Source organism: Synchiropus splendidus, chromosome 16 (assembly GCF_027744825.2).
Source record: "Synchiropus splendidus isolate RoL2022-P1 chromosome 16, RoL_Sspl_1.0, whole genome shotgun sequence".
Taxonomy (NCBI): domain Eukaryota; kingdom Metazoa; phylum Chordata; class Actinopteri; order Syngnathiformes; family Callionymidae; genus Synchiropus; species Synchiropus splendidus.
The window spans coordinates 7433960-7450621 of NC_071349.1; the positions used below are offsets into that span (position 1 = coordinate 7433960).

General features: G+C 49.7%; 3 protein-coding genes and 2 non-coding genes across 7 annotated transcripts; 4 read left to right on the top strand and 1 right to left on the bottom strand.

Annotated features, from left to right (window-relative positions):
* The first annotated feature begins 4167 nt into the window (after positions 1 to 4167).
* Positions 4168 to 6321, top strand: LOC128747665 (syntaxin-11-like). Its single transcript, XM_053845708.1, has 2 exons — positions 4168 to 4237; positions 4482 to 6321. The coding sequence occupies exon 2, from the start codon at positions 4484 to 4486 to the stop codon at positions 5318 to 5320; it is 837 nt and encodes a 278-aa protein (XP_053701683.1). The 5' UTR covers positions 4168 to 4237; positions 4482 to 4483; the 3' UTR covers positions 5321 to 6321.
* Positions 6322 to 6578: 257 nt separating this feature from the next.
* On the top strand, positions 6579 to 9737 carry LOC128747610 (syntaxin-11-like). Its single transcript, XM_053845597.1, has 2 exons — positions 6579 to 6703; positions 8562 to 9737. Exon 2 carries the CDS (start codon positions 8567 to 8569, stop codon positions 9428 to 9430), a length of 864 nt encoding a protein of 287 aa, XP_053701572.1. The 5' UTR covers positions 6579 to 6703; positions 8562 to 8566; the 3' UTR covers positions 9431 to 9737.
* On the top strand, positions 7677 to 7759 carry trnal-uaa (transfer RNA leucine (anticodon UAA)). Its single transcript has one exon. It is a non-coding gene; the product is annotated as a tRNA-Leu (tRNA).
* trnal-uaa (transfer RNA leucine (anticodon UAA)) lies at positions 8197 to 8279 on the top strand. Its single transcript has one exon. It is a non-coding gene; the product is annotated as a tRNA-Leu (tRNA).
* A 741-nt stretch (positions 9738 to 10478) lies between the features above and the next one.
* fbxo30a (F-box protein 30a) lies at positions 10479 to 16270 on the bottom strand. 3 transcript variants are annotated; one of them, XM_053845183.1, is made up of 3 exons: positions 16163 to 16270; positions 12760 to 14770; positions 10479 to 12700 (listed from the first exon to the last, which is right to left on the bottom strand). In XM_053845183.1, exons 2-3 carry the CDS (start codon positions 14728 to 14730, stop codon positions 12497 to 12499), a joined length of 2175 nt encoding a protein of 724 aa, XP_053701158.1. In that variant the 5' UTR covers positions 14731 to 14770; positions 16163 to 16270; the 3' UTR covers positions 10479 to 12496. The 3 variants fall into 3 exon arrangements, with proteins under 3 accessions (XP_053701158.1, XP_053701157.1, XP_053701154.1); XM_053845182.1 differs by having other exon boundaries at positions 16159 to 16250; XM_053845179.1 differs by having other exon boundaries at positions 16073 to 16250.
* Positions 16271 to 16662: the final 392 nt, after the last annotated feature.

A 16662-nucleotide genomic window follows, 5' to 3' on the forward strand; every position in this document is an offset into this window, starting at 1 on the left:
GAAGCCGCTTGTGTCACTCATGAACCTGTGATTCATGATCGGGCTGAAACTCAGCTCTTTTCTGGTCTTCAGTCCGGCCTGACCTCCTCATCCGCTCCTTTATTAGTGAGGTTCTTTCGAGGAGCGGGCGGTGGAGCCGCCACCGAAGGGTGCAGCTCGGTGCTGACCAAAGACATACCATACCATGCCATACCAGTTTGATAGCTGATATCTGTCACCTGACAGGAGCTCAGCTCTGATGTGGTCCCTCGGCGTGTGTGATGGAGTGAGCACACAGCCATAACGAAACCCATTTCGTTGGGCTCAGGTCGACTGTATTTCTTACTGTACTGCCAGGGTCCAGGTCTCACTGTGCCGCTGTGGCGGGGAAAACATCAGCTGTTTCCACTTAACCACCAGAGTGACTCTAATGAATTAAAGTGATAAGCTTCCTGCTAAGGTTCACATAACCACGGCAGTGTTCCAGAGCATCTGATCTGATTATCATGAATCTCATGGGATTGGTTAGTCGCTCTGCTCTGAAACTCCAGCCTCCGCTTGGCCAGGCTCTGATGATGACAGGCGGCTGCAAAGGTCTGGAGCTGATCCTCCTCTGAATCCTCAACCCGGATGCTCCAGGTCAGAGGTCCGAGTGCTGACTGAACGTTCTATAATGCCTGAACAGCATCTTGGTCTCAGTCAAGAAGCATTCAGGGCATGCCGATCCCTAATCTGCCCCAGGACCTCCCTCCACCTTCACCTTCACCTGTGAGTGAGTGTGAATCGTCTCTTTCCTGGCAGGTAGAGAGTGATGGAGAGGTTCCAGCTCTGGACCTGGAACTGTGGTGGGATGAGACCCGGCCAAGAGTGAGGATCTCATGCAGCGAGATGGAAGACTTGTTCCATCACTTCCTGATCAGGAGGACCATGTCTCTGTTGTGAGTGGACTCTCCCCTTACTGAGGGCCAGACTGACCTTGGTATCCCACCTGCTCCGATCCCTCCCCAGGCCCTTTCCCACAACCAACAAGCCTGACTGAGGTCCATGTCTGCTCCATGTTTCACGCTTGTTTCGCATGACACATACGCTTTCACATGGAATTCATTTTCTGTTTCTGATGCTGGAAACGCGTCCAACATTCTTCATCAGCCTTGACTCTTGGAGATGGATCGAACAAGCTGTGACTTTAAGAACAGGATTTCTTCTCATTACATGTCAAAAATAAAGATAAAATAAACGTCAAATAAAATAGTTAATTCTTAAATTAAATTCTTTTTAAAGACTTGCTTCCCCACTTTTCCCAGACCAAAAATTCATTACTCTTGATCTCATTTGTGATCAATAACCATATTTACTCTACTTACACGTAAACAAACTAAATGTGAAATGACATGAAACCACGTGATCATTTCAAAGATATTTATTTGTCATCGAAAAGTCCAAGCAGCAGCAGAACCAGGTGCAAGTCATATTCATAAAATGTTATAAAGAAAAAAAGGAAAAAAATACATTTGATGCAAACTTTTGATAAAATTGGAAAAACTGAATAAAATGCAGAATAAAATAAATATGATGAAAACGTTTCTAAATATCATAACATATAAATTATATATTTAACTTAAACTCCAAAGAAGTTATGTGTTAAAATGTTAGTATCGCCATAAAATTCTAATTTATTTTCAAAACTGCTTCACCAGGTGCTTTCATGAACAGTTTTTAACGTTGCATCACTTTCTTTCTCATTTTTTCTTTTCTTGAACTTCTCCATACTTGTTCACTATCCCAGATTTGCAGCTGTCAAGTCAATTCAGTGACACTCTACTGCCACTATACGTGGCTCATATATTAAACTGAGAGTCTTACGGCCCAAAGGTGTAAAACAAAAAAACTTTTTGCGGCCCTCTAGGAGGCACTTGCACTTGGTTATGATCCTGAGGACCACCTCCAATGATTATGTCAGAGTGCAAAGCCTGACTTGGACCGTCAGTCGTGTCGACACTTGAGCATGAAACTGACTCACAACATCACGGCTTCAAACCTTGAGAGTGCTGAGTCAGCTTCCCAACAGATACTAAATGGACTTTTTGTTGTGCGATTTAGTGGATTAATTCCCTGGTCTACATTCTTGGCAGCTCACAGGGAAGTGTTTCCTGCTCCGATCGGGGTTTTTCCACCGGAGCACATGCAAAGCTCTGGCAGCTCCGTCTGGATGAGATTAAACAGATTAGAGGGCCGAGCGAAGATGAAGACCTCGCGCTCGTCAGGTTTGTCTTCGACCGCGTCAGGCGGGCTTTGATCAGACATATTCCTTCAGACTCTGATGCACCAGCTGACCACCGTGATGGGGAGCAGAGGAGGGTTTTCTCTTCTGGAGTAATATGTGACGAAATAACAGCCATTTTCTCCTCCTCCATCTCCTTCCACGTGGCACCTCCATCTCCCACACCGTGTCTCTGGGCTCTCCTAACTCATTTCTGCCTGTCCTCTCCACTCACCTCATGAGGACCTCACTATCAGAATCAGAATCAGAATCAGAATAAGAAGGTGTTTTGGAATAAAATAAAATAAAATAAAATAAAATAAAAAACAAAGGCTGTTCCTGAATTCAACAGTCTGACAGCCGAGGGGAAGAAGCTGTTCCTGTGACGGGAGGTTCTGGTCTGGATGGATCGTAGCCTCCTGCCAGAGGGAAGAGGAACAAACAGTCCATGTCCAGGGTGAGACGGGTCGGCTCTGATCCAACCTGCACGTCTCTGGGTCCTGGAGACATACAGGTCCTGAAGAGGTGGCAGGCTGCAACCGATCACCTTCTCAGCAGAACGTACGATGCGCTGCAGTCTGCTCTTGATCCTGGATGTGGCGCTGTTGTACCAGACGGTGATAGAGGAGGTGAGGATGGACTGGACGATGGCCGTGTAGAACTCCACCAGCAACTTCATCGGCAGTCATAGTTTCCGTAGCTGCCTCGTGAAGAACATTCTCTGTTGGGCCTTCCTGATGGTTGGCTCCCATTTGAGGTCCTCAGTGATGGTGGTTCCCAGGAAGCAGAAGGAGTCCACAATAGGAATGGCTAAACCAGCCAACATGAGAGGGGACAGAGAAACTGTTCCTCTCTGTGATCATCTCCACTGTCTTCTGGGCGTTGAGCTCCAGGTTGTTGTGGCTGCACCAGGACACCAGCCGCTCCTCCTCCCTCCTGTAAGCCGACTCATCTCCATCTGAGATGAGCCCGATGATGGTGGTGTCATCCGCAAACTTGATCAGCTTTACGGACTCGTGGCTGGAGGTGCAGCAGTTAGTGCCATGGAAAGAGAGCACAGCTCCCAGGAGACCTGATGTTGAGGGTCCGAGTGTCGGAGACAGTCGTCCCCAGCCGCACCCGCTGACTCCGGCTGGTCAGGAAGTCTGTCATCCATCTGCAGAGGGAGTCAGGCACATCGAGCTGGTGAAGCTTGTCTTCAAGCAGAGCTGGGAGAATTGTGTTTAAATTGTCAATTGTCATCATCCTCGGGTCCGACTATCTAACCAAAGACTGTTTGAAACTTTTTTTGTCGCCAGCTACTGTGTTAGTGTCACATTTCTTCATAAAATTAACTTTTCTTTCATCTGGGAGATTGTCAAACCGATGAAACACTGACACCTAGTGGAAGTGGCGTGTATTATATTAAATGTTTTTAATGATTATATTCAAGTGCCTTCATTCACCCCTCGCTGGTGACTCATTAACTTTACTTATAAACAAATAAACATTTGATTATTTTCCACATATCCCCGGAGAGGGCCTGGGGGTAGAGCCAACCCCGGTGTCTGAAGAGGCGTCTGCAGCAGTGGAAGTCAAACAGAGAAGAACTGAGTGGGACGATGAGTCAAACTGCTGTTCTCACTCACACATCAGGTCTTTTCAAGGAAACAGCTGAGTCACAACTTCTCCATCCTACTTTGTCTTCTGCTTCTGGACACATGAACTCAGTTGAGCTTTTGAAGACGGCTCGTGAGAATGGCAAAAGAAGACCCCCGACTTTGTCCCATGCCTCCCCTGTTTTGAAGAGTCAGTAGCCGTTTCACATAGATCATCTGATGCTGATAAAGTGTAAAACACAATACTTTGTGTCAGTTGTATATTTCCTGGTGGGTGAACATGTGATGTGTGAGGAATGTCGACAGTTGTGTTTCGCTCACATCAGGTGAGTTTGAGATAAAGGTCGACATTTTTAAAATCTGCTCGACTGCTGAGAGGAATCGTCGGAAGAATAGAACGGTAAGAACAGTCAGTCTTTATGAGGTGTCTGTGTTCGAGGGTCTGTAGTTTAAAGCAGGACATTCGATAAAAAAGTGATCTCAGACTCATTTTGAACCACTGTTCCGTGAGTGAGGTCTGCAGTCGATCCCAGGTACCGGTGAAGAGGCGGGGGACACCTTGGACATGTCAACAGTCTGGTTTGAAGAACAGAAAACCAAAGTTCTGCAGTGGTTCTGAGGGTGTGTCGCCTGTGTCTCTCCAGATATGAGGGACCTTCTGAGAGACCTCCAGGAGGTGCAGGCGGTGGACCTGGACTCCCTGTCTGAGCATGACGCAACATCACCTCACGATCAGGAGCTGAGGGAAGTTCTGCAGGAGGCTGAACAGATCCAGCAGGACATCCAGCAGATCCAGAACCACATCAGCCAGCTTCAGATCGTGAACTACCAGACATTGAACCAAACCTCACACCAGGAAGTAGACAAGCAGGATTCCAACACCATCGGAGCTGACATCAGGCACGGCGGAGAGCGTGTTGTCCAGAGGCTCCACAGCCTGAAGAAGGTCCGTGACGTGCTGGAGTCCCAACACGGCCGTGGTCACCCAGCCACACGTGTGGCCCTCATACAGTACCAGAGTCTCAGTCAGGCTCTGCAGGAGGTGATGGCCAGCTACAGCGACACAGAGAGGAGGCATCAGGAGGCATGTCGGCATCTGATCCAGAGGCAGCTGGAAGTGGTGGGCAAGGTGGCCAGTGAGGAGGAGCTGGAGGAGATGCTGGAGAGTCCAGACTGGAAGGTGTTCAGTGACCAGGTGGAGGGGAAAACTGCCCGCACTGCTCTGGTGCAGATTGAGAGCCGTCACAAGGACCTGCTAGACCTGGAGAAGAGGATGGAGCAGATACAGGAGCTGTCAATGGATGTGGCCATGCTGGTTCAGGAGCAGGGAGCTATGGTGGAGAACATCCAGAAAAATGTGCTGACAGCTGAAGCGACGGTCCAGGAGGGGGCGGAGCAGCTGGAACGAGCGACCGCCTCCGACAGGAAGAACCCCTGCCGGCAGCTCTTCTGCTGCTGCTTCCCCTGCCTGAAGAACCTGTGATGGCCACCAGGGAGAAGGACCTCCATCTCCAGCCCCAATTTAGATGCTGTGACAGGAGTGTTGTTGAGTGTGATCGTGCTGACGTGATGACTGTTTGCTCAGAGAGAGCAGCTGAACAGGAATGGCTTCTGATCCACTTTCATAATATTGATACTCATAAGCCGTCTATGAATGATCATAGAACCAATGATGACTGATGATTGTGTTTTGTTGATAACCATGTTTGCAGACGTCTCACCACAATAGTCTCCTTTCCCCCGCCCCTCTCCTTGTTGAGCTGAAGTCATGTGCGACGCCCAACGCTCACATTTGCCCACAAATATTGCCACCAAGGGTTGCGATTCGGACATAAACGATTCTGAATCCTTTCATAAATGTCCAAATTCCCATGGTTTAAATGTATAATAGATTAAACTAGAAAGCAGAACTCACTAGTGCAGCGGCCCGTCACCTGAACACTATGTAACACACTACATTCCGACCCTGTGGAACACATCAGATGTTACTGTATATAGTTATATAGTATCTCAGACTGTGCCCATCCAAACGTCCGTCAGGCTCCGCTCTTGTGAGGAGCTCTGTAACAAAACAATAAGGGCTCACTACACCAAGCCACTCATGGAACATCAGCATATAAAAGATGGGCTTATTTTATCATCAGTTTGTGTTGCTTTTTGCATATAAAGCATATTTTGTTAAAATCATTGCAGCCTGGAGCTTTTTAAGGCAAAAACCTGAGACTAGTGTTTTACAATCTCACTTGCTAAGCTCCTTCTTCACTGTCATGTTGTTCCAGAACCATAACAGATTAGATTAAATGTCTTTATTTGTCACGCAACAGGACGGCAACTTTCACCGCACTTCATAATCTTCTGCAAAAAAAAAAAATCTAAATCATGCTGGTTTGTCAAAGCTTAAGGGTAGGAAGAGGTAAATTGATCACTTTTAGAAATGAAAAAGTGAAGAGTGGAGTGTAAAATTAACTGTCTAAACTGAGTGAAGGGGTGACCTGCTGGAGACTGGGGTATTAAATGAACTTCTGCTGTTGAGGTTGTTCCCAAACCAAAGTGGATCAGGTGCTTGAAGGACGCGGGGTGAAGCGGGCTGTTCCCGCGCTGTGACTCTCATTCGCAGTTCAGGCGAGTGCCCCGACACCGAGGTCGAATCTGTTTCCTGGAGTCGAAACTTGTCTCAACGACGGTGAACTCGTCAGATCACCGCCTGAGATCGAGCGAGTTCCGTCTTCCGCAGTCACGGAGGAGGGGGCGGGCCTTCCGCGTTGTGAGCATCACTTGAGATGCTGCCGAGTTTCACCATCGGTCCCGAGAGAAGCATGAACCAACGCTTTCCCTCCTGTTAGAGAGTCGAAATCAACCAAACCAGGTGAGCTGCTCTGACAACACAACTGCCAGTCTCTCTGGATAAATAACTCTTCTGGGGACATGACTCTTCAACGGGTCGGTAGCGAGAGGCGCGATGTTCCGTTAGACGGCTGTTCGTCTCGTGAGAGCGGGAGTTTTTGACACCAGTGTAACCGTCTTTCTTCCCCCTGACCTGGAGCTGGAGTAGGTTCCACAGGGGCCGCGGGCTGACGCTCTCTGGGGCCCCTCTGACCCCTGTACTGAGGAGACATGAGGAGGTGTTTGGCCCGCGGCCAGTGCGTCAGAGATTATCTCTTAAACGGCGTCTGTTACATACGACGTTCTACACGGGATTATTGCTGTCGTGTGTCGGGATCAGAGAGTCAAAGCTGAATAGTGAGTCACTGCATGTGGTTCTTATTTTATTTGCTGAGCAGGTGGCGTGTTTCTGGATCAATTTTTGTACATTTTTCCCATCTGACGTTCAGAGAGAACGCTCACTATATTCATATTTCTGTCATTAAGTGAGTCAACGACTGACAGGTTTTAGTCGAGGCAGTGCAGAAGCAAACAATGCCACAGTATCCCACAGTGAGCAGGACCAGAGTACTACATTGCAAAAGCAATAAACACAAAAACAAGAGTCACATTAGTGTAAACAAGTGTGACAGATCAATAATAGTTGTGAAAACAGTTGTAAGATTTAAATGTTTGAGATGGAAAAAAATGCTGTTGAGAAATGAGACTGTACAAGGTTGAAGTTACTGCGTGTGAGTGATAAATGATAACCCCATCACCTGAATGGACTGAAATGGAGTCACATTAACCAAAAAAAAGAGCTGGGAAATACATACTAGCAACGTGAACTATTTCAGTCCTGGCCGACGCACTGTATTCAAACGCTCAAGCACAGTGTTCTCATCCAACCACGTGCACTCACTAGATCAGGCAAGCTCCAGACGGCGAGTCTGAGTCACAGCAGTCTTGCCCGTGTCACCAGGATGGCCGAGTGGTGAAGGCGTTGGACTTAAGATCCAATGGACAGCAGTCCTCGTGGGTTCGATCCCCTCTCCTGGTAGAGGTCCCTCGCTGTCTCCCATCACTTTTAGTCCGGACAGACTAGACGCTGACATGCATGCACATACCAAGGCTCAGAGCCTTCCAAGCAGACTGTTGGGCTTTATTGAATAAAAATATGGAACTGCAATAGAACTGTAGAAAAACTGGTAGTGACAGTGACGTGCCTCTGATACCACAGCCTCCGTTACTGCTGTCATTCAGTGCCATGATGCACTGGCTCCAGCTTGCCAACACACCATCAGCTCACTGACCTCGCATTTACACGACATCTATGCTGTCGCTTCAGTCCCAGTCATCTCAGTCACGTGTCTTTCCTGTTTGAGCTTCCGCCTTATCACTCTGACTCTGCATGTAGCGTGCCATCGGTTGTGAATCGCTCTGAAGCGTCACACGCAGTGCATCAGCAGAGCCCCTGACACAGTACTCCTCCCTGTCACCAGGATGGCCGAGTGGTTAAGGCGTTGGACTTAAGATCCAATGGACAGCAGTCCTCGTGGGTTCGAACCCCACTCCTGGTATCATCTTTTTAACGTGGTGAGATGAGGGAACACTTGATAACACAACTACAAAAACACTCCACAACTTAGTTCTTGAGAAAAGCAGCATCCAAAATATGATCAATTCACCGCTGAGTTGACTTGAACCTTTGTCTCTGAGAACTGTTGCAGTCCTTTATGGGATTTATGTGAGTTTAGGAAACTGTCTTGTGGGTGGTATGAAGGCAGCTGGCAGCCGTGAAGTGAGAGTGTGGGTAGCTGTGTGTGACGTGTCTGTCTACTGAACCCCAACTCTCTCTCCAGGTGAAATGAGGGACCGACTGTTCGAGCTGCAGACCATCACCTCCAAACTTGAAGAGGAGAATGACAGCCTGACCCTGGAGGCGGGGGAGAAGCTGGAGGAATATATGGTGGTGTTTGAGGGAGAGGACGAGATGAAGGCCGTCTACAAGGAGGCGCAGTCCATCAGGAAGGAGATCCTCCATCTCCGTATGGACGTGAAGAGTCTTGGGAAGCAGAATGCCAGGTTCCTCACCTCCATGCGGAGGATCAGCAGCATCAAGCGAGATGCCAACGCCATCGGGCGCGACATCAAAGCCAGAGGAGAAGCCATCTACGCCCGCCTGGAGAAGCTGCGCAGCAGAGCGGTGGAGGACGATCAGGAGGCTTCAGCCGCACTCTCCCGCATGGTCAAGTCCCAGCACGTGTCTCTGATGAGCGCCTTCCAGAAGGAGATATCCGAGTATCACGCGGCCGAAATGTCGCAGATGGAGAACTGCAAGAGACGCATCCAGCGGCAGGCAGAGATCATGGGCCAGGTGGTGACCAGAGAGCAGATCGACGAGATGATGCAGAGCGGCAAGTGGAACGTCTTTTCCGACAACCTGCTACTGGAGGGCCGAAGCGCCCGCTCCGCGCTCAGCGAGATCGAGAACCGCCACAAGGAGCTGCTGGACCTGGAGGGCCGCATCAGGGACATCCACGAGCTCTTCTTCCAGATGGCCCTGCTGGTGGAGGAGCAGGGCTGCATGCTGGACAATATCGAGGCCCAGGTCTTGGGCACGCAGGACTACGTCCACAAGGCCTCTGAGCAGTTCAAGAAAGCTGTCGTGTACAAGCGGAACAACCCGTGTAGGAAGCTCTTCTGCTGTTGCTTCCCTTGCTGCAAGTGATGAGCTGATCTGGGAGTGAGGACTGGGAGGTCAGCTGGAGCAACATCACAGACCGGGAGGGGGGAAATCCTGGAGTGGATTTTTGTAATTTATTTATTCTATTGATGGAGAAGGGAATTGAATCCATGTTGTGTGGCTGTTAGAAGCTGCGGGAGATGTCTGGATTTGTTAGGACGACCAGGGATCGACGACGAAAGACAGTGCGCCACACTCACCCCCACTTCCTGTGCTGATGAGAAGTCAGTTCACACCGGAACACTGAGGTGTGATTCATACCGGGAGGCGACTATAAATGTCATGCGTTGCTGTACACCGTGCTTGTCTTCAGAATAAAGTTTCTACACCTTCAAAGTGGAACTGTGTGTTGCTAAAGAGTTGGGTAATGGATTGTGGTGAGCCGGGTTTGTGTTGGCTAACCTTGTTGCTCAAGTCCTTCTGGCAGACACGAACCTGTCCGACCCCTGCATGTGCAGCAGGTGTTCTGTTCCACACAATGGCTGGTCTGAATGGACTCCATGACGACTGTTTGCTGTGGGCCCTTCATGTTGCGCCGCTGAGTCGAGCTCAGGGAAACTCCCTGCAGTCATCAAAGCTGACGTCTCCAGGAACCAACAAACTCTGATCATTAGTCGCCAATAATACGAACACAGCGACAACTGTTCAGCGCTTTATGGACGGTGACGGTCTGATGCGTCTCATGGGACTTGCATTCCGACAATTCAATTCAAAGATGAATTCATTTTCGGAGCGTTTCAAACGAGTGAAATTATTTTCTCACACACTCAGATGACCATTTCAACGTAGCGCCACGAAAATGATTGACACGATTAAGAAAAGAAAACCGAAACAATTCCTAAGACGTTTAAGAGCCTTTGCGCCATCTACTGGCGACAGTACGCTATGAACGCTGATAACTAGAAACGCGTGATCACAGCGCAATGAGCAGGGACCACAACCTTTGTGCGAGTCTGGACTGTGGGAGGAAACCAGAGTGCCTGAAAAAAGCAGCTTTGAGTCAGAAACAGAGGCGGGCAGTGAAAAACCAGGAGCCTGTTTATTACAAAAGTCAAACATCAGGTGACAAACACTGGAGTGACAGAAACTCGGACACGGAGTCTGGATGTTCAAAAGATAAAATAAAACAAGTCTGCTTGTGATGAGAAGAGCGCAGACGTGTGCCTGAGACATGAACCACAGTAAACGGCTGCTGGGAGAGCCCAGAACACATGCAGGTGCTGAGGAGAGCCGCAGCACTTCTCTTACAGTACACGCCATCAGTGTGCAAATCAAATACTCAAATACAAGTCCAACAGGCAGACGTTCCATCTGAACGCAGCAGTACAAAAGTGTGAAGTAAAACAGAACCAGAACACGGCCGGTCCATAAACATGAAGGTGCACTCCACCCCTTGCTCATCTCTGTTCCGAGTGGCTTTATTTCCCGCAGGAATAACAACCGTGCTGAGACAGAGGATCCATGACAAACAAGGCTGGAGTTGGATGTTCCGTCTGCTGCCCATCATCCGGACTGTGTAAGATCAAAGTGGCTGAGTATGATTTTGAAACGGTCATCAACTCAAAGAGGTCAAAGAAGGCACCAGTGGGAGAGTCTGGGATGCTGGCGCTGTGAACACAGCCACGCCCCTCTTGTTCATGAGCCAAGGAGTCCAATACTGCACGGTTCCAAAGACGAACGGGCTCGGGCTTGTTGATACATGGGCAGCAGCAACAGGTCAGAAAGACATTGGTGCCACACTTTGAAACACAATCTCAACACACTAAGGTCGCTTTAGTGATGGATGAGCGCCGATAATCAACAAATGGAGCAGCGGTGAATGGCCATGAGGGGTCAGTAGAGTTCAGTAGAGTCCAGATTCAGCAACAAAACACTGGAGCGGTTCCCAGCAGTCCCAGGTGAAGGCGCTCATATCACAGAGAAACCAGACAGAACACTGTCAATCCAAAGGCATGACGTCAGACATGACAGAGTGGTCAAAGTGGAGGGGCCTCCGCTGGGAGACGCAGCAAACACCGAACTATCAGGTTGTGATGGCCCCTCCTCGAACCACTGAATCCACACACAAACTGACCCGCTCGAAGGAGAACTCGGCTCCAACAGAACCAACAGTCAAACGCTACACATCGCTTCTCTGTTTAAACGCCTGTCCTGCAGGGTTTGAGGCAGGACACGGAAAGCAGCGCCCCATAGTGGTCGCGAGTTGCTACATTTGGACCCAGGATGGAACTGCTGGTTCTGTGTGCGACTTAACAGTGACCACAGTCATGTTCATGCTACCGCTAGGACTGTCAAGACCACAGTGAAGAAGGTCCAGACCCGGCAAGATTCGGTACAAACAAGTTTGAAGCAGCTACAGTTCTGGACACCAAAGGAGCAAGGTCAACCTGCTTGGAGTAAATGAAGTCGTGTCAACAAACAACCAACATCTCGACTCTCTCGAAGGAATTCCTCGAAGGTGTCTGTGATCAAGTCTGATCAAAAGGTTCAGCAAGTTACAAGAGACTGATTATTTTCAGCTGAAAATAGGTCAATTGAAGCTGGGGCTCCTTTTGTTTCAGGGGTTCCAGGTTTGGGTTCCAAATTTGCCGTGTCCTCCTGGGGTCTGCGTCGTCTTACCATTAACAAAGCAGCGGTAACCAAACTGTTCCAGAAAGGGTCGCAAGAGGGGCTGACGTGGAGGGAGTCAGAAGACTCAGGTGCTGACACCTGTGTGTGCCGTCTGGTTGAGACAGACGCTCCCACAGCTGCCCCTACTGGAGCAGTTTGGTTAGTCCCGCTTTAACGGTACCAGACTCTAACTGGTATCACAACCCTCTATTTTATTCAGTGGAATACTGAACCATAGTGACTCAGGGATGAATCCCTGTCACTGAAGATCAGAGGCCTAAACAGGTTCCTGTTGAGCGGGTTGTAAGGCAAGGCTGATGCACCGACATGAAAAAAGGTTGTGTGTGGTTGTGCGAACATGCGGAGGGTCAGAAAATCCTTCTCGACCTGACTGAGTGGAGTTTGACGGCGAGCAGCAAGTGTAAAATCGAGGGTGACGCTTCAGGCGACAGGTTTCAGCACCGAGCGTAAACACCTGCCCTCCTTCGTCAGCTCGCGGGTGAAGCACATGCAGGGCAGTGGGATGGCTTCCTCTCGGCGAGCGATGGTGTTGAACTTGCACTTCTTGAGGTGGTCGGCCATGCTGGCGATGTTGGCGAACTTCCACTCGTTGACCGTCCCGAAGGCCGTGCTGAATCTCCACACCTGCGGAGGAGCAGAAAGCACGTTGGTACGCAGAAGTGATGAAAACTTTGGGAGCAAACCTTATCTGTCATCTGCCAGGTGGTGGAACCATCCGCGCGCCGCTTCTTCTCCCACAGCAGCACGACCATCCCACGCATCTGGAGCAGGCTGGCACACACGTCCCTCATGGTGCGGGACACTCGGGACAACTGACACAAGCTGAAGCTGTCCAGGAAGCTAGCCACGTGCTGCAGCACCTCAAATGGTAGGTTGCTGAACTGGTCAGCCTGAGCTGCGATGTGATGCTTGTTTCTAACATGGCCGTCTCCAGTTTTCAGCGGGAGACCAGGCTGGACGCCGAATGAACCAAGATGGCGGTCATGAATGATCCGGAAGCCCTGGACAGACGGACAGAAGCGTCTCTGCGAGTATGTGCAGCCGTAGTAAGCCAGGGGGCAGCGTTGCTCCATCCAGCCGTTGAGACCGGCGTGAATGTCTCCGTGCACATTCTTGAAATGTGACGAGAACTCGTCTCGCCGGAACAGCTGCCCGCACACAAAAGTGAACATGGAGCGTTGCTTGGTTTGGTAGCGTGCCACACACTCCAGCACCAGGTCCAGCCTGAGGGTGTGGAAGGGGCTGGGGTTGGAGAGCTGGGGGCTGGCGTGGTCACAGGCAGAGGCGGAGGCAATGTCCCCCACCATGGTGTTGGTGGCCAGAATGGCAGAGGGGAATGAGAACGTCTGCGTACCGAAATCTATATGATAGCCATCTACAAACCTGCTGTCCGAGATGCCACGCCCCCCCGGGGAGTCGCCAAGGCAGAAGAGCAAGGCTGCTGTAATGAGGTCGATACCATGAAGGCCCATGGGGTCGTCAGGCACCTCCAGGTCAGATGTGTCCACCGCTTTGTCCTCCATCTTGGCCCGGAAAAGGTACGGGTCAGACAGTAGAGCCCGGCGCCCGTTAAATGTAAACATACTGATCCCTCGCAGCACCTCCACGCTCTGCAGCTTGCGCTCCAAACACCGATATCGCAGTTCGCTGGGCAAATGTTGTAAGAAGCTGTTCCTCACATGATCCGAGAGCAGCAAGGGCACCGGTGCTGCTTGTGGAACCACAGGCGGCGCCAACACCTCGACAGGCATGTAGTCCGGCAGCATCTCTGGCCAAACTGGGTTGCTGTCGTCCACCTGCTCATCGATGAGGTCTTCCTCTTTGAAAAACAGCTCCACCAACTCATTCTCCTCCACCCAGTCGACGCACTCGTCACCTTCCGGTCCAACCGCGCAGTCGACGCCTCCCACCGCGCCTAGCTCGCACTCCGAGTCCGAGTCACTGCCCTGCATGTCCACATTCTTTTCTGCCGCTAAATCAGAGTGTCCGTTTTCCCCGCTGTGCAGGGCTCCATTCTTCTCAGACTTGTCTCTATTCATGCTCCCCACAATCACATCGATGTCCTTAGAGTTAGTGAGGATGTCTAAAGCTGCTGCCAGACTCCTGCTGGTCTCCACCGAAGCTCTGTACAGTTCATTATAAGGCTCATCTTCCATCTCCATGGATCCGTTACCCAACACCACCTCTCCTCCTCCGGAGGCCATTTTCTCATCCGCTTCCTTATCTCCATTTTTGGACACGTTTGTAGTGACTTTCAAAGACTCCAGCAACATCCTCTGGTCCTGCAGGGCCAAAGCCATGTCCAGCTGCTCCACCTCAAAGTCTTTGCTCAGGTTCTCGTACGACTTACGATCAGCATAGCTAACCGGCCAGCGGTTCCACTCCATTGTGCAACAAACTATACTAGCGGGGCAGGACTCCAGGTGCTGAGCCATCTTGACCCGGGCAATGGTGAAGGGACAGCCGAAGCCGCGGTTAAGACATGGCAGCCGCTCGTAGGGACACAACAGCCGATGCTCCTCTAACTTGCAGGAATGAAAAACTGCACCGCAGACAAGGGGACAGCCAATGAGGTCGCAGGAAACATCAGCCTCTGGCCTCACCATGCATCTTCTATTGATGCATTTAAGGCAGTGAGGGTGCAGGACCTCCATCTTATCTCCGCAGGCAAGATAAAGGGGTCAGTGATCCACCCTGGAAGGAAAGAAAAAACAGGCCTTGTATTAGCTACAAAAACCATGTAACCAATAAAAGGTAGTATGTAAATTCACAGTTACATTACAGATATCAAAGCCACACACTCATGAAAATTACAGTTCACTTTCAGATTTTTCTAATGGGGCACTTCCATGAGTGATAATGGTGGGCAGTTACAACACCAGAGGGGGAGGGGCACCAATAAACAAAGCCTGGTGAAGCAAGTGTTTATTCGAACTCCTCTACCAAGAACAGTGTTTCACCAGAATGCAGTCATGAGACGTTCATCTAGAGTGACAAACTCATTTGGGGGGAAGCGGCTTCGTAATTCTCACTACAGCGTGGAGAAGCCCAAAACAGCTGGTGTCAGGGGAGTTGTTCGCCGAGCAGATTGAAACATACAACTAAACATGGCAGAACTAAACCCATCACCAGTTTGAGCCACAGTGTCGGGGCAGCGTCAACTCATCCTCCTCAGTGTTTCAGCCTGGCAGAGCTCAGCCACACCACTCTAATCTCATCCCATCTCCATGCTAAATCTGCTCACTTGCCCTTCCCATGAGGTGAAAACCCTAACATTGTATACCATGCATAAACAGAACTGGAAGGAAAATGCAACCTGAATTTAACCTGAAACTACAGCTGAAAAAAAAATAGTTACACAATCTTTATAAACCAAAGTGAATGACAAAATATAATCGGAACTCTTATCTAACAGGTTTAAACCATTGCGTTTGTAATGAAAGATCTAAACGCTAAAAGTAGTAACAACTGCGCAACACAAACACACGAGTGCCGCAGCACATGGTTACTCCGTGTTTACTCAACACAAACGCAGTTGAGTTAGATTTCACAACACTCGTCTTCAGTTACGTGGTCACGCCGGTTCTGTGGAACCTCAAGGAAAAGGCTCTTGACCTTTTCGGAGAGGACGCTTTTTAGATGGGGGGACAAGTCTGAAGAAGCCTGAGGGCACACAAGCTAAACAACCACAAGTCGGCCATGTGTGGACACGCACGCACACACACACACACACACCAGGAGGCAGTTAAAGCTCCACACCGAGTCCTCGCCTGGATAAACAGAGGAGAGTTGTGTCCAGCTGCAGTTAGCCAACAATGCTCGGCACACACTCAACAACGGCTTCACACTACCTTGCAACTAAACACACCACACGCTGTCGTTCTTCACATGTACATTGCAACACACAACAGCGCGAATTTAAAACATAAGAACATAAAAAAACGAGGCAAGCAACTATGCTAACTCCACTAGCATCCCCCTTAGCTGCTGGCTTACCCGACTAGAGCACCGTATTTTCCTCGACTTCCGGAAATCAGACCAGCGCTACCGTCATGAGAGAGGTGAGTTGTGTGAACACGCACGCACACAATCCAGTGTTGGGATCCAAAAGGTCCTCGGGCGAGGGCAGTATGAAGCCGGCTCCTCGGTTCACCAGAGTCGCTCTGAGTTTGTGTTGATCTGCACACAGCCGCCGCACGCACGTTGCTGACGTCATGACGTACATGAGCGCTCGCAGTGGGCTGCTCGAGTTTAAATAGCCGACTGGGAAATACCCGCCGACATCTGTACGTCAGTCACGCTCACGCGGAAGCCTCCTTGTATGGGTACACAAAAACGAGCAATAATAAATCTACACATCATTTAAAGGCTTGGAGAGAATCTTGACGAAAGCGTCCTTTCATAAGAAACTTCGTTATCAATGACTGAAACACGATCAGGACGCATTTTTTTTGTAAACAGAATCACTCCAAAATCTCAATACAACTTTCAAAACCTTTCAAACTTGGAAGTGATTTGATTTTGTTGCTGTTCCGGCCTTGTCTGTATTTATAAATGTTCGAAAGATGTCCACATTGATTTCCATT